The sequence below is a fragment of the Tupaia chinensis genome, unplaced genomic scaffold (genome assembly GCF_000334495.1).
Source record: "Tupaia chinensis unplaced genomic scaffold, TupChi_1.0 Scaffold000294_5, whole genome shotgun sequence".
Classification (NCBI taxonomy): Eukaryota; Metazoa; Chordata; class Mammalia; order Scandentia; family Tupaiidae; genus Tupaia; species Tupaia belangeri.
Window position 1 is genome coordinate 993,267 of NW_006159782.1, and position 26,596 is coordinate 1,019,862.

General features: G+C 43.8%; 1 protein-coding gene across 1 annotated transcript in view; it reads right to left on the reverse strand.

Annotated features, from left to right (window-relative positions):
• The window catches only part of MEI1 (meiotic double-stranded break formation protein 1), a 96,872-nt gene that overhangs the window by 52,527 nt on the left and 17,749 nt on the right, over positions 1-26,596 (reverse strand). Inside the window, exons 7-15 of the mRNA XM_006150720.1 lie at positions 24,825-24,955; positions 21,131-21,245; positions 19,501-19,617; positions 17,783-17,882; positions 17,570-17,704; positions 10,593-10,707; positions 8,468-8,559; positions 7,549-7,690; positions 415-526 (exon numbers count right to left, since the gene is read on the reverse strand). Coding sequence (XP_006150782.1) covers positions 415-526; positions 7,549-7,690; positions 8,468-8,559; positions 10,593-10,707; positions 17,570-17,704; positions 17,783-17,882; positions 19,501-19,617; positions 21,131-21,245; positions 24,825-24,955 — 1,059 coding nt within the window. The remainder of the gene's footprint in view (positions 1-414; positions 527-7,548; positions 7,691-8,467; positions 8,560-10,592; positions 10,708-17,569; positions 17,705-17,782; positions 17,883-19,500; positions 19,618-21,130; positions 21,246-24,824; positions 24,956-26,596) is intronic.

Sequence of the window (26,596 nt, forward strand, 5' to 3'; positions counted from 1 at the left end):
ATGTATAGGCAGACAGGAGATTTCACTCAGAATTCTACCACTCCCTGAAAGGCACTGGGAAGAGGTTTTTTAGTTGTCACAGTGACTGGGGGCACTCTGGCATTTGGTGCTCAGGGGTCAGGAATGCTCAATATCTTGTGAGGTCTGAGGACTATGGGATATGAGGAATGAGGAAAGGGCTGTACTGTGGGTACTACACTGGAGCCTCCTAGACTTCTGGACAGAAAAGTATCAATGAACTTGAGACTGTCTTTGATGGCTTTTGATTGTTAAATGATTATTTTCTTCCACTCAGCATTGGGCAAGAATGGATCTAGATTCAAAACAAATATGTAAACATCCACCCACAGTGCATGCTCTTTCTGTGTACTCAGAGAATTTCCATCCCAACTTCTACACCTGCCTGCTACCTACCGAGCTTCTTGGAGAACTTGTCCTTCATGTGGGGAACGATGACAAAGAGACTATGTAAAATCGAGAGGAAAATTTCCATCAGGGCTGGATGGGTGGCCTGCTCTGAGTGCCTCTGCAAAGAACCAGGAGGAAGGACACAGTCTATCTGGACTGAGCCTCTGAAGAAGAAAAAGCACCAGTAATAGTAGTATCAAATCTACCAAGTATAGGAGCCAGCCAGTGGCATAGTGGTTAAGATGCTGGATTCCCACATGGCCAATACCAGTTCAAGTCCCAGACCTGGTGACTTGAAAATCACACTTGCCCCATGTGCATATATGCCCAAAATCCCAGAAGGAGAATGGAGGAAAAGGGATTGGTATGGCCACCCCTCCCAAAGGTGATTTCTCACTTTCTCTCTGTCTTTTACCAGTGAGTGCATACACCCTATGGCCAAGACCTAAAAACAAGCAAATGGGCAAAAAAAAATTTTAAACTACTAAGTGTAGTCTAACTCCTTTCATTTTAATGGCACAAAAAAAAAAAAACTAGGGATGGTCCAGCCCCATTACATAGTGGTTAAAAGGCAATCAATGTGGGGAGCAGCTAATGGTGCAGCGGTTACATTGCTGGACCACATAGCCAACCGCGGTTCGAGTCCTGGATCCAGAGGCTTAAAAATCATGCCGGGTATGTGTACGTGCGTGCTCAAGATCCTGGGAGGATAATGGAGAAGGGATTGCGGCATGGCCATCATCCCTGCCCTAGGAGATGATTTATGGCTTTCTATCTGTCTCTCTGGCAAGTGCACACATCCTATAGCAAAAATCTCTCTCCAAAAAAAAAAATAAATAAATAAATAAAAAGAGGAAACCAATGAGAATTGCCCAAGTCTCACAGGTGGGGTACATGGCTGACTACAGTTGGCCCTGATAACCTGAAAGATGTCGGGTACATGTGCATGCCCAGAGTCCTGACAAGAGGCAGGAATGGAAGAAAGAGGATTGTGGCATGACTATACCCCAATGGGGTGCCTTCTCCTTTCTCTCTCTCTGGTGAGTGTATATACTCTCTGGCACAAAAAAAAAAAAAAAAAAAAAAAAAAAAAAAAAAAAAAAAAAAAGAAAAGAAAAAAAAAGGAAGAAAGAGAAAAGCTAGAGAACCTGAAGTCACAAACCTACATCTAAGGGACCAGCAGTTAGCATAATGGCTATGTCGCTGGATTCCCATGTAGTCAACCACAGTTCAAGTCCTGGACCCAGTGGCTTAAACTCACACCGGGCGCGTGTGCATGCGTGCCCAAGATCCTGAGAGGAGAACGGAGAAGAGATTGCAGTGTGGCCATCCCCCCTGGGGGGTGATTTCTCGCTTTCTGTCTCTCTATCTCTCTGTCTTTCTGGTGAGTGCATGCACCCTACAGCAAAAACCTCTCCAAAAAAGAAAAAACAAAACAAAACAAAACAAAAAACCTACATTGAAGACTTGGATCTACTGCTTAATAAACTGTACCAGATACTTTTCTAGGCCTCTGTTCCAAGAGTAAAATGGGACTAACGAGAAGTCCTATCTTCCAGAAACTAATGAGGTCTAATATATTTAAAAATGCTTGCTTTAAAAAAAATTGCCAGAGGGTATGCACACTTGCTAGAGAGAAATAGAGAGAGAGAAAATGAGGAAAAAGCACCCTTCAATGGGACACGGCCATGCCACAATCCCTTCTTTTCTGTCTCTCCACTTGGTTAGGACCTTAGGTATACATGCACATGTGCCCACTGAGTCCTCCAAGCTGCCAGGCCAGCACTCAAACCAAGCAGTTGGCCATGATGGCTCTAGCTCCCTTAATCAGGCAAGTGACCAGATCTTAAAAAGTGATGTAGGGAACCAGCAGATGGCGTAACGGTTATATCACTGGACTCCAATGTAGTTGACTGTGGTTCAAGTCCTGGACCTGGCGGCTTAAAACTTAGCCAGGCATGTGTGCATATGTGCCCAAGATCCTGAAAGGAGAATAGAGGGAAGGGACTGTGGTGTCATCATCCCCCTGGGGGTGATTTCTTGCTGTATCTCTGGCAAGTGCACACGTTCCATAGCAAACTCTCTCTTAAAAAAAAAAAAAATTGCTTTCAGGCCAGCTCCATGGCCTAGTTGTTAAGGCAGCTGGATTCTACATGACCAACTGCGTGGTTCAAGTCCTGGACCCCATGACTTGAGAAACACACCATGCACATGTGCAGGTGTGCCCAACATCCTGTAAGGAGGGACGGTGGAGAAAGGACTGTAATGTGCCCATTCCCCATGAGGGATACTTTCTTCTCATCCTCTCTCTTAGTCTCTTAGTCTTGCTCTGGCAAGTAAACACAACCTCCATCAAAAAAATTAAAAAAATGCTTTCTAAACCATAATGCAGAGTGACGCTCATGTTTCTATCACTATAGTAATAATAATACAATTTATTAACTACCTGCATACTTATTATTTCATGTGATCCTTGAACAGTCATGAGGCAGCCTGATGTAGTAAAAAGAGCTCTGGATTAAGGGTCATGAGGTGACATGGTGACTGAGGCACTGAACTCCCACATAGCTGACTGCAGTTTGAGTTCCAGACCTGGTGGCTTAAAAATCATATTTAGCATGTTTGCGTGTGGGCCCAAAATCCCAGGAGAAGAATGGAGGAGAAGGAATTGCTGCATGACTACCCTCCCTGATAGGTCATTTTTTTTTTTTTTTTTTTTGGAGAGTTTTTTTTTTGTTGTTGTTCTGCTATAGGGCACATGTGCTTGCCAGAAAGACAGAGAGAGACAGAAAGTGAGAAATCACCCCCCAGGGAGGATGGCCACATTGCAATCCCTTCCCCTCCATTCTCCTCTCAGGATCTTAGGCACAAATGCACACGCGCCCAGTGTGAGTTTAAGCCACCAGGACTGGGACTCATACCGTGGTCTACTACATGGGAGTCCAGCAACATAGCCATTACACCAACTGCTGGTTCCAGCAAGGTAATTTCTTACTTTCCCTCTCATTGTCTCTGTCTCTTTTCAGGGAGCACAACTGACCTATGGCAAAACCATAAAAGAATAAAAGGAAGAAAGGAAAGGAAAGGAAAGGAAAGGAAAGGAAAGGAAAGGAAAGGAAAGGAAAGGAAAGGAAAGGAAAGGAAAGGAAAGGAAAGGAAAGGAAAGGAAAGGAAAGGAAAGGAAAGGAAAGGAAAGGAAAGGAAAGGAAAGGAAAGGAAAGGAAAGGAAAGGAAAGGAAAGGAAAGGAAAGGAAAGGAAAGGAAAGGAAAGGAAAGGAAAGGAAAGGAAAGGAAAGGAAAGGAAAGGAAAGGAAAGGAAAGGAAAAGGGAAAAGGGAAAAGGGAAAAGGGAAAAGGAAAGGAAAAGGGAAAGGGAAAAGGAAAGGAAAAGAAAGGGGAAAAGGGAAAGGAGAATGGGGAAAGGGGAAAGGAGAATGGGGAAAGGGGAAAGGGGAAAGGGGAAAGGAGAATGGGGAAAGGGGAAAGGAGAATGGGGAAAGCAAAGGGAAAGGGAAAAGGAAAAGGAAATGAAAGAAATGTATGTGTCCTTGGGGAGTCATCTCCTCCCCCTCTGGGTCGCAACCACTTGTCTCTAAATAGCTGGGGCCTCAAAGACATTGTTCTTGTAGACAATGCTTTCCTTTGATTTTTTGTTTAGTTTTCTTTCCAACCTCACCTCCAGCGTTTGCCCTTTCCTTTGTTTGTTCAGGCAAGTGACCAGATCTTAAAAAGTGATGTAGGGAACCAGCAGATGGCGTAACGGTTATATCACTGGACTCCAATGTAGTTGACTGTGGTTCAAGTCCTGGACCTGGCGGCTTAAAACTTAGCCAGGCATGTGTGCATATGTGCCCAAGATCCTGAAAGGAGAATAGAGGGAAGGGACTGTGGTGTCATCATCCCCCTGGGGGTGATTTCTTGCTGTATCTCTGGCAAGTGCACACGTTCCATAGCAAACTCTCTCTTAAAAAAAAAAAAAATTGCTTTCAGGCCAGCTCCATGGCCTAGTTGTTAAGGCAGCTGGATTCTACATGACCAACTGCGTGGTTCAAGTCCTGGACCCCATGACTTGAGAAACACACCATGCACATGTGCAGGTGTGCCCAACATCCTGTAAGGAGGGACGGTGGAGAAAGGACTGTAATGTGCCCATTCCCCATGAGGGATACTTTCTTCTCATCCTCTCTCTTAGTCTCTTAGTCTTGCTCTGGCAAGTAAACACAACCTCCATCAAAAAAATTAAAAAAATGCTTTCTAAACCATAATGCAGAGTGACGCTCATGTTTCTATCACTATAGTAATAATAATACAATTTATTAACTACCTGCATACTTATTATTTCATGTGATCCTTGAACAGTCATGAGGCAGCCTGATGTAGTAAAAAGAGCTCTGGATTAAGGGTCATGAGGTGACATGGTGACTGAGGCACTGAACTCCCACATAGCTGACTGCAGTTTGAGTTCCAGACCTGGTGGCTTAAAAATCATATTTAGCATGTTTGCGTGTGGGCCCAAAATCCCAGGAGAAGAATGGAGGAGAAGGAATTGCTGCATGACTACCCTCCCTGATAGGTCATTTTTTTTTTTTTTTTTTTTGGAGAGTTTTTTTTTTGTTGTTGTTCTGCTATAGGGCACATGTGCTTGCCAGAAAGACAGAGAGAGACAGAAAGTGAGAAATCACCCCCCAGGGAGGATGGCCACATTGCAATCCCTTCCCCTCCATTCTCCTCTCAGGATCTTAGGCACAAATGCACACGCGCCCAGTGTGAGTTTAAGCCACCAGGACTGGGACTCATACCGTGGTCTACTACATGGGAGTCCAGCAACATAGCCATTACACCAACTGCTGGTTCCAGCAAGGTAATTTCTTACTTTCCCTCTCATTGTCTCTGTCTCTTTTCAGGGAGCACAACTGACCTATGGCAAAACCATAAAAGAATAAAAGGAAGAAAGGAAAGGAAAGGAAAGGAAAGGAAAGGAAAGGAAAGGAAAGGAAAGGAAAGGAAAGGAAAGGAAAGGAAAGGAAAGGAAAGGAAAGGAAAGGAAAGGAAAGGAAAGGGGGAAAGGAGAATGGGGAAAGGGGAAAGGAGAATGGGGAAAGGGGAAAGGAGAATGGGGAAAGGGGAAAGGAGAATGGGGAAAGGGGAAAGGAGAATGGGGAAAGGGGAAAGGAGAATGGGGAAAGGGGAAAGGAGAATGGGGAAAGGGGAAAGGAGAATGGGGAAAGGGGAAAGGAGAATGGGGAAAGCAAAGGGAAAGGGAAAAGGAAAAGGAAATGAAAGAAATGTATGTGTCCTTGGGGAGTCATCTCCTCCCCCTCTGGGTCGCAACCACTTGTCTCTAAATAGCTGGGGCCTCAAAGACATTGTTCTTGTAGACAATGCTTTCCTTTGATTTTTTGTTTAGTTTTCTTTCCAACCTCACCTCCAGCGTTTGCCCTTTCCTTTGTTTGTTTGGGGTTTCTTTTTGAGGGTTTTTTTTTTTTATATTTCATTTTCTTCCATACATTCAATCACATTATTATTTGTCTTACAAAATGGATATTTCAACAGGTGAACATTTCTCCCTAGTATTCCTTTGGTTTTTAAATCAAGGGTTTTTTTTTATTATAAAATAATTTATGTTCATTAAATGTGTAAAATACAGAAAAGTAGAAAGCAGGAATAATATAATTCTATGACTTACTTCTAGACTTCACTCTAACATTTCATAAATCTAGAGGAAGGCGGAACAGATAAGGAAACCCATGTGACTTGCCCAAGTCTTATGGGTGGTTCGTGATGTCAGGACTGCAGCCCAGGGCTTCTGACCAGCACCACCTGCAGACCTGGCTCCTCTTGGATGGCCTCAAGGAATAAAGCCTCTCTGCGTCAGAGAAGGGAAGGTTCTCCCTGAAGCCATCACTGCTCCCGGTCGGTGTCTAGGAGGTGGCCCTAAAACAGGGATTCTTCACAGGCTCACAGGATGCCCTAATCTCAGGAAGAAAGGGACTGACCAAGGTTACCCAAAGAGTCAACAGCTTTGGGCCACACTCTTCCTACCACTGCCATCTCAAGTCAGCTCCAAATAAAGTTCTTTAGTACCAGGTCTCTTAGAGCAGTCATTTCTCATCTTACAGAACACAAAGTTGGGATCACAGATATTCACTGCTGCTCATTATGAAGCAGACAGACAAGAATAGCTAGGGAATCTGAAGTCACAGGTTCAATCTCAGCATCATGTGCACTTGCTTTATAACCACGAACATATGACGACCTCATCTGTAAATTAGAGAAAATTGTAGCACCCATCTCCCAGGGACATTGTGAGGACTAAATTAGATAATGAGTATAAGGCAACTGTCACTCTGTAAACATTACCTATTTATTATTGTATTATTACTGCTTCTTTTCTGTAAGAGGCATCTATTAGTTTTACAATGAAATGCTATACTTTATTTCTAAAATCAGGGCCAGACCCATATCACAGTGGTTAATTAAGCACTGTGCAGAGGAGGCCAATTCCACATGGCCAATCAGGGTTCATATCCTAGTCCTGGTGGCTTATATGCTAGACATGTGTGCACAAACTGGTCATATGTGTTCAGGATCCTGACAGGAAGGAAAACTGCAGGAAAGAAAGAATTGCAGCAAGACCAGGCCCTGTTGGAGGTGCTTTCTTTCTCTCCTTCTCTCTCCTCTCTCTCATGACACTTACATACACACACCCTCTGGCATAAAAAAGAAATGGAAAGGAGCCGGCATATGGTATAATGGTTACATTGCTGGACTCCCACATAGTCAACCATGGTTCGAGTCCCAGACCTTGCAGTTTAAAACTCAGGCAGGGCACGTGTGTGTGCATGCCCAAAATCTTAAGAGAATGGATGTGAAGGGATTGTGACATGGCCATCCTACCTGGGGGTGTGATCTCTCTCTTTCTGTCTCTCCGTCTCTTCATTAAGTGCACACACACTACAGCAAAAACTCAAAAAAAAAAAAAAATGGGAAAAGAAAAACCCAGGAAAAGTGGCTGCAAGAATAACATCGCCAAGGCCCTCAGAGCGTCAGTGGGGTAGCACCGCCTTGTATCTCCTGGGACTCATCTTCACATGATTCTCTTCCCCAGGCTTCATGCTGCCCATGGCTCTGGGGAACTCACCATCACCATGGGGATACACAGAGAGTCACAGGCACTGAGAAGAAATTCTGAGAAAGCCTCCAAGGTCTCTTCTTTCTCAGCACTGGGAGCCGTGAATGGGTTCTCCTGGGCTGCAGGCTCATTCTGGAATTCCACAGCCAACCTGAGAAATCAACTGTGAGTACATCCACTACCACTTATATAACGTAAAGTGCAGAAGTGCCTTCTTAGCAAAATGCCTGTGCTTAGGGCCTACAAAAAGTACCCTCATTGTCAGATTGGAAAAAATTTAAGAGCCCTCAGAGAGGAGAGGGCCTGTCCTTGGCTACTTCTCCAGCTTCCTGCTTCCCAACCCTCTGCCATCTTACGTGACTACATGTATCTCCCTGAACATGCTATGCTATTTTTTTAGCTCATATCTCTATTCCTTGATATACGATGCTCTCTCTACCTGAAATGCCTTCCCAGGATTCTTGACAACCTAAGAATTCTACATATATACACAAAATTCTCTATCCCAGGAGACTGTGAGCACCTTGCAGACAGGAGCCACTGTGCCTGTTCTTTCTACCCTGTCTAGCACCAAATCTGGCAGACAGTAGATACAGCAAAGTTGTTCATGTGAACTGAATTAACAAGAACACAGTGAACACTTGCAGTGCTAGCCTAGTTGAGGAGAAAAACAAAACTGGATACCATACAACTTCGTGACATAGTACAAAGACTTCACCGGGAAAGAATCTCTAGAAGCATTCTATCCCTATGGACCAGTTCTCAAGCTTCTCCTACACTCCTCCAATTCCCTCCCCAACCAAAATCTTCTTGCTATGAAGCAGCATATGGAAATCAAGCATTGCCTCTAAAACTTCATTCTTTGTCTGACTCTCTCCCACTTCTACGCTCTATGCTATATTATCTCAGATCACAGAGGGCCCCTCACCTGCAGGCATTTCTAAATCCTTCCAGAGTGCTCAGGAGGAAGTTTCCCCTTCGAAGAACAGCCTTCTCTGAAGCTCTGCTGGAGGGATGGCCCTGAGGTGAGAATAAGAGAGAAGAATCTCTTGGTCAAGTACCTACTCTGTCCCAGGTTGTGCTTTGATGACTTTAGAGCTCTTCCTCTTTCACTGCAGTCTGATGTTCTCGTGTACCTAACATTTCTAGTGAATCTTGGTGATAGCCCTGCAAATCTAACCAGTAATAGGTCTCTTTAAAAATGGTAAACTGGGGAGCCAGCAGATGGTGTAGTGGTTAAGGGCGCTGGACTCCCACATGGCCAACTGTGGTTCAAGTCCCAGACCTGGCGGCTTGCTTTCTCACTTTCTCTCTTGCTTTTGCTCTCTCTCTCACTCTGCCTCTCTCTGATCAGATTACAATAAGTAAATAAATAAAGTTTAAAAAAATGGTAAACTGGGACCAGCAGATAGCGTAATGGTTATGTCACTGGACTCCCACGTAGTCTACTGAGGTTCAAGTCCAGACCTGGCAGCTTTAAACTCATACCTGCTGTTTGTGCGTGCCTGCCCAAGATCCCAAGAGGAAAATGGAGAAGAAGGGATTGTGGAGTGGCCACTCCCCCCGGGGGGGGGGGGGGGGAAGGGTGATTTTTCACTTTCTGTCTCTCTGTCTCTCTCTGTCTCTCCAGTGAGCACATGTGCCCTATAGAAAAATAATCTCTCTTGGGACCAGCAAGTGGGGTGGTGGTTAAGAGCACTGGACTCCCACATGGCTGACTGCTGTTCAAGTCCTCGACCTGGTGCCTTGCTTTCTCTCTCTGTCCCTCTCTGGTCAAATTAAAATAAACAGATAAATAAAATTAAATTAAATAATTATTTTTTTAAAAAAGAAAGAAAGAAATCTCTCTAAAACAAAAAAAAAGTAAACCTGGGCCAGCAGGTGGTGTGGCAGTTAAGGCACCTGGATGCCTCATGGCCAACTTCACAGTTTAAGTCCCGGATCCAGCAGCTTGAAAAACATACCAGGTGATTGTGCGTGCATGCCCAAAATCCTGAGAGAAAAGTGGAGAAGGACACAGCCATCCCCTCTGTGATTTCTCATTTTCCTTCTCTCTTTGCCTCTTTGTCTCTTTTTGGCTAGTGAATATGCCTTACAGGAAGAACTAAAAGAAAAGGTCTCCCTGTGAACTATAAGACTGGATCTTATTCTATTACAGAAAGCTGTCATAGGCTGGGGAACATTAGCTTGATTGGCTGTAATGTCCATATTTGTTGCTCTGAAATACAAGAAAACCTCCACCCCATCAAGTGTGAAGAGCTTAGTTTCCAAGGTTAGTCATGAAAGACATAATCAACAGTCACGCTAAGAGGATCTTTTCTGATAGCTTAAGTCTATGGACCATTAAAAAACAAAAATACCAACGTATTGCACATCGGTCAAATCCTTTCTAAGATTCTAGGGAATTCAGTTTTAAATATTATCTTGTGGGCATGTTTACCATACCAGTTTGGATAATATAAAGAGACAAAGAGGTAGTAGGCTTGGGTACAAATATCCAACTTACTATCTGGAACTTACTACCCAGACTCAGTAGTTGCTAGTTTGGGACTTTGGAGAAAAAGTACTTAACCCCTGCAGCTTCAGTTTTCTCATCTGTAAAAATAGAAATAATGATCCTTAAACCTCACAGATCTGTAGTTATGGGGGAAAAAATCCTCATCGTATGTAGGACCAGCAGTTAGTTTAATGGCTATGTCGCTGGACTCCCCTGTGGTCAACTGCGGTTCGAGTCCTGGACCCGGCGGCTTAAACTCACACCGGGCGCGTGTGCGTGCGTGCCCAAGATCCCAGGAGGAGAATGGAGGAGAGGGGATTGTGGCGTGGCCATCCCTCCTGGGGGGTGATTCCTCGCTTTCTGTCTGTCTCTCTCTGTCTGTCTGGCAAGTGCACGCGCCCTATACCAAAAAACTCTAAAAAAAAACAACCTCATCGTAGGTATATGTACTGAAAAAGGGCTATAAAATGGCATGGACTGGCAAGGCAATGTACTAATTAAGGTTCTAAAAGCACATTACAGCACAAGCGGCAGAAGCAAGCTGCAGTATACTGACCACAGGCCTCCTATTTAGTGGCATCTGGGAAAATTCCGCACACCGTCTCAGCATGGCTTCAAGCAAGGCCCGCAATTCCTTGTATTGCACAGGTGGGGCACTCTGATGGTCCTTCCTGCATTGAGAGAGATAAGAGCTGGCTCAGGGAAAGGTAGTGGTGCTCCTGAGATACCTACAGGCCCTTGGCTAATGGGAAGTGGAAGGGTGGGTCAGAATTTAGGGTCTGATCTGATAAGGTGGCATTGGTGGTTGAGGTACCAGACTCCCACATGGCCAACCATGGGCTGAGTCCCAGGCCTGGTGACCTTGATCTACCCTGCCTTTGTCACCCAGTTGGTTTACTTATCTCACTCACTCTGAAATTCATGCTCCAGATTTAGAGATTCAATTCTAGGTTAGGACAAAGAGAGAGAGATGACAAGCTGAAGTCATTGTAATGTAAATGCTATTTTTTTGTTTCAATTTTTAGAAACAACTTAGAGTCAAATCATAAAGACTTAAATATGGTTACAGAAGAGACTATAAATATTAACAACCTTTACAATTTAAAATTAAAGGTATAGCTGATTGACCTTGAAAAGTAAAAGGTAGGTAGGAGAGGGAAAGGAAGGGTTGAGGTGCTGCTAATGAATGAGAAGTCAAAAGATACTGCTGCAAGTTGAGAAAAATAAATATGTTTAAAATACATCATGTAAGATTTAAAGACATAAAATATTAACTAGCAAAAATGCTGAGGAGGGCCATCCGTGTGGCATGGTGGTTAAGGCAGCTGGATCCTATATGTCCAACTGTGCAGTTCAAGTCCCAGACCTGGCAGCTTGAAAACCCCCCCAGATGTGTGTGCATATGTGCCCAAAATCACAAATGAAAATGGAGGAGAAGATATTGTGGCATAGTCACCCCCCATGGGGATGCTTTCTCTCTTTCTCTCTCTCTCTCTCTCTCTCTCTCTCTCTCTCTCCCTAGCAAGTACATGTGCCCTATAGCAAATAAAAAAAAAAAAGAAAAGAAAAGAAAACAAGGAGATGTAGAGAAGACACAAAACATGAGCTAATTAAATCTTGATTTTTATTACTGGCAAGACAAAGAATAATGTCTTAAACTGACAAATAAATAAATATCAGTGTAAGTACTGGGTCATCAGAAAAGTCATGACATTGTCTCCTATGCTTTTCTATGCAAAGATGCATCATGACTTTTCTAATGACCCAATATATTATTTAGATTTTAGGAAGATAATCACCAGAACTGAAACCAAGATGAATTAAAATTAGTTTTCCTTGGAAAGTGGAGACAGGATTTGAGGACTTTCTTTTCATTATAAACCCTCTATACTATTTATTTTTTTGAAGTTTGTTCACTTCTTTCTTCTATGAGACAGAGAGACAGAGAGAGAGAGAGGCATCCCAAACAGGGTCTTAACACTGTTGTCCACCCCCCTTCAGCCAGAACTGAATCATGGGCATGCACATGCTCAGCATATTCAGGGAGGTCTCCAGGTGCAATCCCAGAATTCTCCCATATGGGTCAGCCTTACATGGTGGCCTTAACAGCTGTGCCACCTTCCAATCCCCTATTTTATTTCTTATTATTTGAATATATCACTTAGTTAGAAATGTAAAAGAGAAAACATAGTAACAAAATTCCTACATAACTAAATATAGGTTTCTTCAACTACTTTTTACAAGATTCCAAGCATCTTCCTGAGAAATTATCTCCCATCTTGGTCCTAGGTTCTGTTAGTTTCACCATCCATCTTAATATCCTTTATGCATATATTGACTACCCATTCTATCTACAATAGATAGAGCAGTGAAAAAATGTGACAAGGTCCTTGAGCTCTTGGAGCTGATATTTTTGTGGGGGTGATGGGATAAAAAAACTAACGGATAAACAAGAACTACTAAGTGCTTTTTTTTTTTTTTGAGAGGTTTTTGCTATAGGGTGCGTGCACTCACCAGAAAGACAGACAGAAATGAAGACAGAAAGCGAGAAATCACCCCCGAGGGGGGATGGCCACACCGCAATCCCTTCTCCATTCTCCTCTCGGGATCTTGGGCACACATGCACATGCACCCGGCGTGAGTTTAAGCCACCGGGTCTGGGACTTGAACCGCAGTTGACTACATGGGAGTCCAGTGACATAGCCATCATGCCAACTGCTGGTCCCTCAAGTGCTTAATAGGTGTTATAACAGCTGATAGGTCAGTTAGGAAGACAATCTGCTTGAGACTTGAATGATAGGAAGAAGCCAGTCATGTCAAAGTTTAAGGGAAGAATATTTTAGGAAGAATAAACAGTTATTAGAAAGGCCACATGGCAGGAATAAGTTTGCTAATGAAACAGAAAGAAAACCAAACATGTGGTAAAGATGCAAATGTAATTCCTCAGATTCCAGGACCAGCAGTTGGCATAATGGCTATGTGATTGGACTCCCAGGTGGTCAACCACGGTTCCAGTTCCAGACCCGGTGGCTTAAACTCATGCCAGGCACGTGTGTGTGCATGCCCAAGATCCCAAGAGGAAACTGAGGATAAGGGATTGTGGTGTGGCCATTCCCCCTGGGGAGTGATTTCTCACTTTCTGTCTCTTAGTCTCTCTCTGTCTTTCTGGTGAAAGCACACGCCCTAGAGCGAAAACCTCTCAAAAAAAAAAAATTCTTCAGATTCCAATTTGAGTGTTGTTGGTTTGTTTTTTTTGTTTTTTTTGTTTTTTTTTTCCTATGTGCTGGGAGTAAGGGCAGACTGAGTTTGAAGTTTCTGGAATAAGGCACCAGGCAGTTAGAAATCTCATCTCCAGCTCAGGAAAACACTGTAGTGGACTGAATAATGGTACCCAGAGATGATCAGGTCCTAATTCCTAAGGCTGTGAATGTTACTTTATATGGTAAAGTTTTCACAGATAGAATTAAATTAAGTATACTGAGCTGAGAAGAGCCCTAAATGCCATCATAGTATCCTTACATGACAGAAACAAGGGACAGTGAGAAGAGAAAAATGTGATCACAAAGGCAGCTGTTAAAGTAATGTGGCCATAGGGACCAGCATGTGGTGTAATAGGTAAGGCACTGAACACTCCCACATGGTTGACCACAGTTCGGGTCACGGACCTGGTGGTTTGCTTTCCCATTTTCTCTCTCTCTCTCTCTCTCTGTGTCTCTCTCTTCCCAAAATTAAAATAAATAAATGAAAAAAAAAAAAAAGTAATATGGCCACAAGCAGAGAAATCCCAGAAGACTCCAAGAAGCTAGAAGAAGCAAGAAAGGATTCACACCTAGAGCCTCCCAAGGGAATGTAGCCCTGCTAGCACCTTTATTTTAGCCCAATGATTTTGATATCAGACTTTTGGCCTCCACAGCAATGAGTAGATAAATTTCTGTTGTTTTAAGTCACCAAATTTACAGCCATTCTTGTGAAAATGGAAACTAATACACAGGACTTTAGATTAAAACTATAGACTTGGGCATCAACATACAGCTCATAACTGAAGCTCTGTGAGTGGATAAGAGCATTAAAGGAGAAAAAGGATATCAAAGGATTGACTGCTTTTGGTCAAAGATGATGGAGTTGGGTTGGGGCCAGCAGGTGGCATAGTGGTTAAGGCATTGGACTTGCACATGGCGAACTATGGTTCTAGTCCCAGACTTGAAGTCTTGCTTTCTCATTGTCTCTCTTTTCCTCTCTCCCTCTCTGGTGAGAGCATGTACCCTATAGCAAATTTAAAAGTAATGATAACATTTAATAAAATTAAATAATTATTTTTTAAAAAACATGATAGAGTCAACAGGTATGATTACCTGTTACTCCTCACTAAAATTAAAGCAGAAGGATTTTTTTAAAAAGATATAAATACATGGGACCAACAGTTAGAGTAATGGCTATGTCGCTGGACTCCCACGTAGTTGACCGCGGTTCGAGTCCCAGACCCAGTGGCTTAAACTCACGCTGGGCACATGTGCGTGCGTGCCCAAGATCCTGAGAGGAGAATGGAGGAGAAGAGATTGCGGTGTGACCATCCCCTCTGGGGGGTGATTTCTCGCTTTCTATCTCTCTGCCTCTGTCTGTCTGGTGAGCACACGCGCCCTATAGCAAAATAAACCTCTCCAAAAAAAGAAAAAAAAAAAGATATAAATACAAAACAACAGGGACCAGCAGTTAGCATAATGGCTATATCGCTGGACTCCCATGTAGTCGACCGTGGTTTGAGTCCCAGACCCGGTGGCTTAAAACTCACGCCAGGCGCGTGTGTGTGCGTGCCCAAGATCCTGAGAGGAGAATGGAGGAGAAGGGATTGCGTAGTGGCCATCCCCCAGGGGGTGATTTCTCACTTTCTCTCTCTGTTTCTCTCCAGCAAGTGCATGTGGACTATGACAAAAAAAAAAATTAAAAATTTTAAAATTAGGGACCAGCAGGTGGCATGGTGGTTAAGGTACTGGACACTCCCACATGGCTGACCACAGTTCAAGTCCTGGACCTGGTGGCTTGCTTTCTCACTTTCCCTCCCACCCACTCTCTGTGTGTGTGTGTGTCTCTCCCTGGTCAAATTAAAAGAAATGAATAAATAAATAAAATTAAATCAAATAACTCTTTAAAATTTTTTTAATAAAATAAAACAGAAATAACAAAAAGATAAAAACAATCAGATCGCCAGCTTCCTCCTCTACTCTGTATAAGAAAGCAGCTGACCTTCCCCACACCCACGCCCTGGCAGAAGGTTTTGAGGCGTACCTTTCGGAGATAAAACAGAGGGTTTCTAGATCATTCAGATAGAAGGTACCATACTAAGTTTACGTTTTAAATGTTGAAAGGTCCATTAAGCTCCCAGAACTCATAGGCTTACTCTCTCTTAGCAGGAGCCTAGACAGGCTCCTCTGATAACCTGGCCAGCCTGAGAGGAGGTTGAAGACACTGCTATCAAAGTCTCCCCCAAGGAAATGGCCCAACCAGCTTCTCAGTGAAATCCAGTTGATGAGTCCCACTCATATACAGAACTTCCCATGAGTTTTTTAGTGTCTCATTGCTACGGTTTGAATACATCCTACAAAATTTCACGTGTTAAAATTTGGTGAGCCATCTTAAAGGTATTTTTTATTATTATTTTGTTTAACTTTATTTATTTATTTGTTTATTTTTAATTTGACCAGAGAGGAAGAGAGCAAGAATGAGAGAGGGAAAGTGAAAAAGGAAGCTGCCAGGTCCAGAACTCGAATCACAGTCGGCCATGTGAGAGTCCAGCATCCTTAACCACCATGCCACCTACCAGCCCATCATGAAGGTATGAAGAGGAGACTTAATCTAACTTAGGTGTTGAAAAGTAGGGCCCTTGGGAAGTAATTAGGCATCAGAGTGAGGTCTCCATGATTGAGTCCTGGTGGACTTACAAGGTGAGGGAATGAGACAGAGACACATAGATGCAGACATGCTCCCTCAAGCTCCCCTCGACATACTGTGCTCAGCTTAAGCTCCTGCCCTCCACCATGGGATCCACCAACAAGAAGACCTTCACTAGATGCAGCTGTTGGATCTCCAAACTGTGAGCTGAATAAACCTCTACTTTCATAAGTAACCCAGACATGAGTATCTATTATTAGCATCAGAATGGACTAGAACATTTATTCCTGAGTATGAGAAGATAGTCAATGATCAATAAAGATCTAAGAAAAAGTAAAAGACATACAAAAAAGCAACTTAGAAGAGAACTATGAGGGCCAGCCCCACAGTGCAGCAATTAAGCCCTGTACATAAGGAGCTGTATCCCACATGGTCAATCCTGGTCCAAATCCTGACACTGGTGGCTTGAAAAATATCCCAGGCCTATATGCATGCATGCCCCAAATCCTGATGAGAGAGAGAAATGGAGGAAAAAGCATTGCAGCATGACCACACCCCATTAGGGGTTTCTTTCGCTCTCTCTCTCTCTTTGGGGAGCACACATGCCTTCTGGCAATTAGGAAAAAAAAAACAACTAAGGCTGGCCAGGTGGTATGGTGGTTAAGGTAGCAGACACTCACATGGCCAATGACACAGTTCATGTCCCAAACCAAGTAGCTTGGGAAACACACCAGACACATGTGTGTGGGTGTGCCCAGAATGAAAAAGAAGGGACTGGAGCATGATTATCCCCCCCAGGGGGGGGTGCTTTCTCATTTTCTCTCATTTTTCCTCTTTCTCCTTGGTGAGCACACATGCCCTATAGCAAAAAATAAAAAAATAAAGAAGAAGAAGAAAAAGAAACACTCAAAAGGGATTTATCAGTGTGGTATGGTGGTCACACACTGCCCAAGCAAAATTGGATCCATCTGAAACATCATGGGGTTGGTTCCCCAGTCAACTTGCATGCACTGGGCACATGCATCCGTGATCCTGGATGGCTAGGAAGGCTATAATGAGTGTGGGATAAGGCATGAGACTCTACTGAGGGTGCTTCTTTTTCTCTTTCTCTCACTTTCATGAAAGAAATAATTTTTTAAAGAATTATTTTATTTTTTTAACTTTTATTTATTTATTTTAATTTGACCAGAGAGGAATAGAGCACATGAGAGAGAGAGAGAGAGAGAAAGTGAGAAAGCAAGAAAGCAAGCCGCCAGGTCCGAGACTCGAACCACAGTCGGTCGTATGTGAGTTCAGTGTCCTTAACCACCACGCTACCTACCAGTCCTGAAATAAGTAATTTTTAATTAAACACACACACACACAATAGAAGGGTTAAAAGATAAAGTCAAGAAAATCTCTCGGAAGTTTGTATATAATAATAAAAAACAAAAACTGTCAGGAAAAAAAAAAATTAGACCACCAATCTAAGATGACCAACATCTAAAACGTGGTTCCAGAGAGGCAGAATAGTGTAAAAAGAGGAAAGAAATAATTCAAGAAAATTTCCCTGACCCAGAGGGCAAGCACCACCTGGAAGCTATCCTGGCCTAGACAGCTCTCAAGTACATGCAGAGGTAGACACTTCAGTTTGCATGGCTCTCTCACCTCAGAAAAGCAGAAGTGGCCTTCACTGCCTCAGAAGCCACTTCCAGCACAGGGCTGCTCACTGCCTCTTGGAGGGCATGCCCAGCATCTCCACACATGGCCGAGCTTGTGAACAACTTGATCTCTTCTGGTTGCCTGAGAAATGACGGTAAGGAACTTGCTTTCCTTCTCCATCTTGCCTCTACAGGCCTGATATTCCACGCTTTTGCTCACCTGGTCAGGATCTCAGCAAAGAGCAGCAGGACCTGTTTATGCAGTTCTGTGTTATTCGTCTTCAGGCTTTCCTGTAAGCTCCTCACCACTGCCTCGATTCCTACCTCAGGATGACATGACAGAGACCAGGAATCAGTGCTCCAGAGTTCCTCCACTGCCCATCCAGAGAGGTGAAAGACTCTGGATGGCACTTACTAGCTGGAGGTCCCTCATGGGAGGGACCCTGACAAGGTTGAGCTGACAGTACCAGACTGTGAGATCTGAGAGGGCAGGCCTTTATCTGATTCATCTCTGTTTCCCCAGCACCCAGCATAAGCCATAGCACAGCCCTGGCTCCTGAGGTATTCAGTGACACCGACTGACCAGCCACATTTTCTGCACTTGGCACTCCCTAATTCTTCCTTCAAGAATCAGGTTGATTGGCTGAGGAGTCAATGAGGCAAACCCACCATTTGTAGGATTATGACAATGCTTCTAAGTCAGAATCCCGCCCAGGTCCAACAATATGGCAGCTGGTAGAGCCTCGGTTGGCCTCCATTGGCCTCGAAGGGGACTCGGGTCCCCAGACAAAGCCCTTAGTCTTGGGAACAAGGATGTGGCCAGAAAGGGGGCTGCTCCCTCACCCATCAAATAACACATGTTCATGGGGAAACCTGGTGCTAAACCATTCGTAAACAACCTGCTTCTGGGTGAGGGTTTCCTACTTATCAGAGCAGCTCCCTTGCTGCAATCTATTAAGACAGCCCTCAACACAAGGGTTTGTAAAATAAAATGAAGGGAAAAAAAAAAAAAAGAATCAGGTTGAAAATCCACACCCCAGGAAGCATTCCCTGATCCACTCAGCCGCAGCTTCTACAGCTCCCGTGCTTCCCTCTAGCAGAGGTCCAATCAGATTGTAGCTGTATTTCTCTCCCCTTCCTGAGGGCAAGGACTATGGCATGGACATAGATATATATGTATATCTATAGATACATAAACATCTTTAGGTCTCTGGCATAGACTAGGAATATAAAACATAAAATGAATGATTGATGTGCCCCCTCTGAAAAATCCGGATGAGATATAAAAAGTCCCAGATAAGGAGAGTATCACTAAGAAAGAAAAGAAAGGGAAAGTTACAATAAACTTTAAAAGGATAAATCAGCAGGCTGGTCCCATAGTCTCGTGGTAAAGGGAAATGTATCCCACATGACCAAATGTAGTTTAAATCCTGGCCCTAGTGGCTTGAAAAACACATCAGGTCTCCTGTGCACGCATGCCCAAAATTCCAATAAGATGGAGAAATAGAGGAAAAAGGATTGTAGACTGGCCAAGCATCATTGGGAAGTTCTTTCTCCTCTGTCTTCATCTCTCTATTTCCCTCTGGCAATTGGAGGGTGGAGAAAGAATAAATCAGCAAAACTTAGGGACTAACTGGATGGACAGATATCTAGTGCAGTAATATTGTTTAGAGCAGCTGTTAACATGCAGCAGGAACTCATTTTGCAGCTTCCCTTGAAGAAGGTCTGAACATATGTACTTCAGCCAATCAGTGAACAGCAAAACTGTCGGGACAGCAATGTTTGCATATAGAATCTAGTAATGAGTTTGGGCTAATGGAAATGTCCAGACTCATACTCTCCTCCACAGTGAAGGCTAACCCCTATCACTGCTGCTGCTACCCAACTTGAACTTGCATCCACCTGACCCAGGACTAATCCAGGACCCCCACTACCAACCATACACTGTGTGGCACTTGGAGAAGAAGAGTGGCTCCTCTGCCAGGAGTATCAAGCAGTTGCAGCTAGACCAGATGAGCACTTCACTGGAAGAGGAAAGGTGCTCAAAGAGGAACTCTGCCAGGGGAAAGGAAGAGCAAATAATAAATGATACCTGGGTGATCTTGATACCTTAACTAATGGGTTTTCTTCAGCCTCTTATTCCTGTTACTTCATCTATTCACATACTCTTTCTATAAAACATGATAATTAATTCACAGATAAACCTGAAAAGTGCCCTCAGGATTGTGGTCTAACTTTTCTTTTCTTTTCTTTTTTTTTTTTTTTTTTTTTGAGGGTTTTCGCTTTTGCTCGCCAGACAGAGAGAGAGAGAGAGACAGAAAGCGAGAAATCACCCCCCAGGGGGAATGGTCACGCCGGAATCTCTTCTCCTCCATTCTCCTCTCGGGATCTTGGGCACGCACGCACATGAGCCTGGCGTGAGTTTTAAGCCACCGGGTCTGGGACGTGAACCGCGGTCAACTACGTGGGAGTCCAGCGACATAGCCATTACGCTAACTGCTGGTTCCCAACTTTTCTTTAACAGATAGGGAAACTGCAGCCCAGAGAGAGGTACCATGATTGGCAGAGGTAGGAATGGAACTGATTTTCAGGATGCAGAGAAAGAGTTTTTAGAGCCAGAGAGACTTATTTCATATCCCATCTCTGCCAATAACTAGCCTTGTCAATTTGAACCAGTTATTTCCGTTCTCTAAACCTCAACTTCCTTATCTAGAAAACAGCGAAGATTAGGACCTAAATACGGTAACATGTGCAAAGCACCTCAGGACATATTTCTGACTTCTAAAAGGTCCTCAAGAAATGTTAGTTCCTGGTACCAGCAGTTGGTATAATGGCTATGTCACTGGACTCCCATGTAGTAGACCACGGTTTGAGTCCTGGACCCGGTGGCTTAAACTCACACCAGGCACATATGCCAGAGAGAATTCACATACCCTATAGCGAAAACCTCTCCAAAAAAAAAAAAAGAAAAAAGAAAATAAACATTAGTTCTCCTTGCCTTCCTGATCAGCAGGTTTCTACCACCCCACACTAGATTTTATTCCTAGATGGTCAAATAAATGGCAAAGATCAGTAACAAATTGTTCAAGGACATACAAAGAATCTTTTCTTTTTTTTTTTTTGGAGAGGTTTTTTGCTATAGGGCGCGTGCGCTCGCCAGACAGAGAGAGACATAGAGACAGAAAGCAAGAAATCACCCCCCGGGGGGATGGTCACGCCGCAATCCCTTCTCCATTCTCCTCTCGAGATCTTGGGCACGCACGCACACGCGCCCAGCATGAGTTTTAAGCCACCGGGTCCGGGACACGAACCACGGTCGACTACGTGGGAGTCCAGCGACATAGCCATTACGCTAACTGCTGGTTCCCAACATACAAAGAATCTTTAGCAAGGATTCAGACATTAGGAGGCCACTTCCTAGAGTCTGTCATGTACAACTGAACCTGTCTCCACCCCATACCTCCAAATTATCAAAGATCCCCTGACAGGACTGCTGCCACATCTGTGGCCCTCAGGTCTCCAATCCTTCTGAGGTCCTCAGAGAAGGATGTTAGAAGGATTTCCTTACCTGGGATGTCAGCATGAATAAAAGCCGGAGCATGCTTGGCTGGGGAGTGGACCAGCACCGCAGTTACACAGTGAGCACTGGCTACCTGCAGAGTTTCATCTCTAGAGAGGAGAAGCTGGAGAAACAGACAGCAGAAAACACTCTAGTCACACCACTGATAAGACCAGAGGACTTGGCCTGAGTGCCTCAAGGCAGGTGCCTAATATATTGAGCCCTCTAGCATTACACAGTACTACACAGTGTGAGACATGAGGATGGCACCCAAGGAGAAGAGCTATGGTTGCAGAAAGGAGTTTCTGTGAACAGCAGCAGGTGAGAAAAACACAATACAAAATCTACCAGTGGCACACAAAGAGCACTAAAATCACCAGCAATAAGTCCTCAGGTCTTAATCGACAAAAGTACTTTCACAGCCCTCATCTGGTTTTGATATTTGCACCAAAACTGCAACATAACAAGGGAAGGTTCTGGGATCAGCAGTTGGCATAATGGCTATGTCATTGGATTCCCATGTAGTCAACTCTGGTTTGAGTCCCAAACCCGGCGGCTTAAACTCATGTCTGGCGTGTTTGCGTTCATGTCCAAGATCCCAAGAGGAGAATGGAGGAGAAGGGATTGTGGCATGGCCATCCCCCCTGGGGGGTGATTTCTCGCTTTCTGTCTGTCTCTCTCTGTCTTTCTGGCAAGCGCACGCACCCTATAGTAAAAACCTCTCAAAAACAAAACAAAACAAAACAAGGGAAGATTCCACTACGAATCTTCACTGAGTATACAGAAAGAGCCAATAGAGTAGACCTGGGCCTAGGGGCCAGCAGGTGGTGTAGTGGTTAGGGCACTGAACTACCACAAGGTTGACTGTGGTTTGAGTCCTGGACCTGTTGGCTTGAAACTCATGGGGGGCACATGTTGGTATGTGCCCAAAATCCTAACATAAGAATAGAGGAGAGAGGATTGCAGCTTGGCCATCTCCCCCTACCTCCCTGAGGGAGTGATTTCTCACTTCCTGTCTCTCTGTCTCTTTGGTGAGCACACGTGTTCTTTACTACAAATCTCTCAAAAAACAAAACAAAACAAAACAAAAGCCCTGTCTGCAAGACTGATCTTTGTCTAGTTTTGGAAACTCAGATTTATTTTTTTCCTTTTTTTCCCCCTACTTACAGTTGCAAATGTTTTCAATTGCCAGAGAGCAGGTATGCAGAGAGAGAGACAGAGAGAGAGAGAAGAAAATACCCCCTAATGGGATGTAGTCATGTCATAATACCTTCTCCTCCATCTTTGCCTCCTGGGCATACATGTACATGCTTTCAGTGTGTTTTTAAAGCTGTCAGGGCTAGTATTCAAACCTCAATTTGTCATATGGGATCCATCCTCCTTACCACCAGGCTGGGAAATTGGATTTCGAGAGGGTTCCTACCATTCTTAGAACTAATGAGAACAGCTCATTGGGACTAAACAATTTGTACAGTGTAGTTTATGCTGAATATCTGCTTTCCTCCTAAGAGTCTGTTAGAAGGAACAGACTATGAGTATGTGTTAGGCAGAAGTTGCCTACATGACCAACCAGATGCCACTAGGAACACTGGGCAAAACTAGGGGCCAGCAGGTGGTGTAGAGATTCTAACAAACTTTGCCCGTATGCAACTTTTTACATATGGTAACTCATTACCCCAGTAGAAGAGGACTCTGAAAACTTATGCTTGGTTTACTTGGACTTTGCCCATGTGCCTTCGTCATTTGCTGATTTTGCTTTGTGCCCTTTCTCTGCAATAAGTCATAGCCAGGCCACCCAATGGCATGATGGTGAAGGCAGCTGGATTCCACATAACCAACTGTGCAGTTTGAGTCCTGGACCCAGTGACTTGAAAAACATACCAGCACATTTGCATACATGCTAAAAATCCTGAAAGGAGAAGTGAAAGAAAGGAGATTGCAAGTAAATCTATCCCCTATGGGGAAGAGGTGGGAAGGGGGCCTTTTCATTTTTTCTCTCTCAGCAAGTGAATGTGCCCTATAGGAAAAAAAAAAAAAAATTTTAAGAGAGATTTTTGCTATAGGGTACGAGTGCTCACCAGAGAGATAGAGAGAGACAGAAAGACAGAAAGTGAGAAATCACCCCTCTCGGGGGATGGCCATGCTCCAATCCCTTCTACATTCTCCTCTCTGGATTTTGGGCACACACACACACACACACACACCCAGTGTGAGTCATAAGCTTCCAGGTCTTTCTTTTTTATTTTTTAAAAATTGCTATAGGACACATGCACTCACTGGAGAGAGAGCATCCTTCAGTGGGGGAGGGGGGAGAAATGACCATACCCAATCCTTTCTCCTTTGTTCTCTCAAAATTTGGGGCATGCATGGACACATGCCAACATGTTTTTCAGTCCCAGCTGCCAGGTCTGGGACTCAAACTACACAGTCAGTCTGTGGGATCCAGTTGCTTTAACCACCAAGCCACCAGCTGGCCTTTTTTATCTTAATTACTGAGTTTTTGTTCTTGTCTTTTGTTTAAATTTGCTACAGGGTTTGTGCACTCACCAGAGAAAGAGAGGGAAAGTGAGAAAGCACCCCGCATGGGGGATGATTACACTACAATTCCTTCTTTTCTTGGGATTTTGGGCACGCATGTATATCCACCTGGTGTGTTTTTCAAATCACCAAGTGTGACACTCGAAAAGAGCAGTTGGCCATGTGGGATTTAGCCACTTTAACCACCATGCCACAGGCTGACCTAATTATTGAATTTTCTAACACCTCTCCTTAAATTTTATACCCAAGGACAAGAACCTCAGTTCACCTCCCCTAGTCTCAATTCTGCTGATTGCCATTGTGAAATAAAATCTTGGTCATCCCCAATAGCAAATGCAAGAACAGTCTCCACATATCAATGAAGATTGGAACCTCGAACCACTTCCTGTGTAAAGGAGCTAAGTGACAAGGGAGCTCTAGAGGCCTGAAGGCTGAATCAGATCTACAGGCAGAGGTAAGAGCATCCTCACAGACACAGAGAACAGCCTGGCATATGCAGGGTCCAGGAGAAGTTGCATATGGCTAGAACGCTGGGCTATGAGGTGTAAGTGAGGCTGAAGGATAAGTGGGGCACAGATAAAGAGGGCTTTCAGCACCAAGTCAAAAATCTTACCCCTAATAGAACTGAGATTACTTTATTTCTGTTACTGTATGTATTCTTCATTTTCAGGCAGCACAGATGTAAAGGGGAAGATACAAAGACAAGAATTCACAATTGAGGACCAGCAACTGGCAAAGTGGTTATGTTGCTAGACTCCCATGTAGTCGACCATGATTCAAGTCCTGGACCCGATGGCTTAAACTCACGCCAGGTGTACATGCATGTGTGCCCAAGATCCCGAGAGGAGAATGGAGGAGAAGGGATTGCGGTGTGGCCATTTCCCCTGGGGGATGATTTCTTGCTTTCTGTCTCTCTTTCTGGAGAGCACATGTGCCCTATAGCAAAAACCTCTCCAAAAAAAGAGAAAGAATTCACAATTGAAAAGAAACTTATTTTGTGTCTCCTAACACATATTGTTTTGGCCAGTGAGAAAATACTTCTGGAAATTCTAGGTAGAATGAGCAATACTTCTGAAAATATCTAGATAGGATGAAGAAAAGGCCCAGGAAGTACTTGAGTTCCCACCTTATTGAACCTAGAGACCAGGAATCACAAGGCAGCTACCTTTTTGAGCACCAAAGGCAGTGAAGTCCCTCCTGCTGGACCCTCAACACTCTCAGCACTTTCTGCCAGTGCCGACTTGTTCATGATCACAGACACAAATAGATCATACTTCAGCAGCTGCCTCAGCAAACCTAGGAAAGAAAGGAGTTGAGAAGTATCTCCATAGACATGAAAAATGGTTAGAATCCTTAGGTATCAGTTTGCTTTCAGAAACCCAGATCCCTTCCACTAGGATCTAGAGAGAACCTACTAAGTGCTAGGCTTAAGAACATAAAGATTCCACGATAAGCAACACAAACAGAGCCCCAATCACTCTACTAAACTATAGGTTTAGTGAAAGAAGAGATAATGTCAGTTTCACCATATCACCTGGCACGGTTCTTGACACAGAGCAGGAACTCAGTAAGTATTTATGCTGACAAATGGGCCATATATCCCTCCAGGGAAGACAGACATAAAATAAGTCACTCAATGACCCAGAATGTAGTGGCACATGCTACCATAACACTGTGCTCTGCAAGATGAGACCACATGAGGACCTGGGTTCTGCTCCTAGTCCAACCTAAAGGCTAGTGTGGTGGTGTGCACCTGCAGTCCAGCGACCTGCGAGGCTGAAGCAGGGTGATCATGATATAGTGAGACCCTGACTTCAAATAATAAGTCACACAAATGATCACTTATAATTGTGAAAAATGAAACAAATGAGGAATAGCCAAATATGTGAGTACACACAAGAGGATCTAAACTAGTGTGGGGGAGCACTAAAGCCTCCTCTCCACCAGTGTCAGTTAAGCTGAACCTAACAGATAAACAGGTGAAACTAGATGAAGGTAGAAGAAACAACATTCTAGGAGCTGAGAGAAAGCTGGGGTGGTTGAAGGAAAAGAGAAAAGTCCAGAAGTCATGTTTAAGAATTAGTCATACTATGAAAGAAGTTATGTTAAGAATTCTGGGCCTGGGCCAGCCAGGTGGCATGGTTAAGAAGGCTGGATCCCACCTGGCCAACTGTGCAGTTCAAGGCCTAGACCCAGCAGCTTGAAACACACTGGCTGTATGTGTGCCCAAAATCCCGAGAGGAAAGTGGAGAAGAAATTATGGTGTGGTCATCCCTCCTGGTAGCTGCTTTTTCACTCTCTCTCTGTCTCTCTCTGGTGCGCATATGCGCCTAATAGCAAACTAAAAACAAAACCGAACAAAAACTCTGGTCCTTATGTTGGATGTCACAGGAAGCCACCAAAGTATTCTAAATAATGCATAATTTAACTAACATAAACACTGCATGTCAGAATATTAAATATTAATACTAACTAATGTGAAAAGAAAAACTCAGAAGACTGTGGGTAATCAGATGAAGTAGCTAATCCAGTCTGGGGACTCAGAGAAGCCTTCTGGAAAGAGAAGACATTTGAATCAAATCTTGAAGGATGAGAAATTGGACAGGAAGCCAACTTCTGGACAGAGAAGAATGTACAAAGGCAAGAGAGTGGGATGTGTCCCTAAAGATGCTTTTGATTTAGTAAGAGTGAGCTTTGGGTAAGATTAGGACATAAGGACACATGAGACATGAGGCTGGAGAGGTCAGTTAGGTCATAAAAAGCCTATACCAATCTTGGATATTAAGGATAAATAAATAAGATGATATATAGTAAAATATATGCCACAGAGCATTTGAAAGGCTCAAAGGATATAGCCACACACCTGGCTTGGTGGAATAGGCAGTAAGCAAAAACTCCAGAGAACAGGTGGCATTTAAAATGGAATTCCAAGCCCAG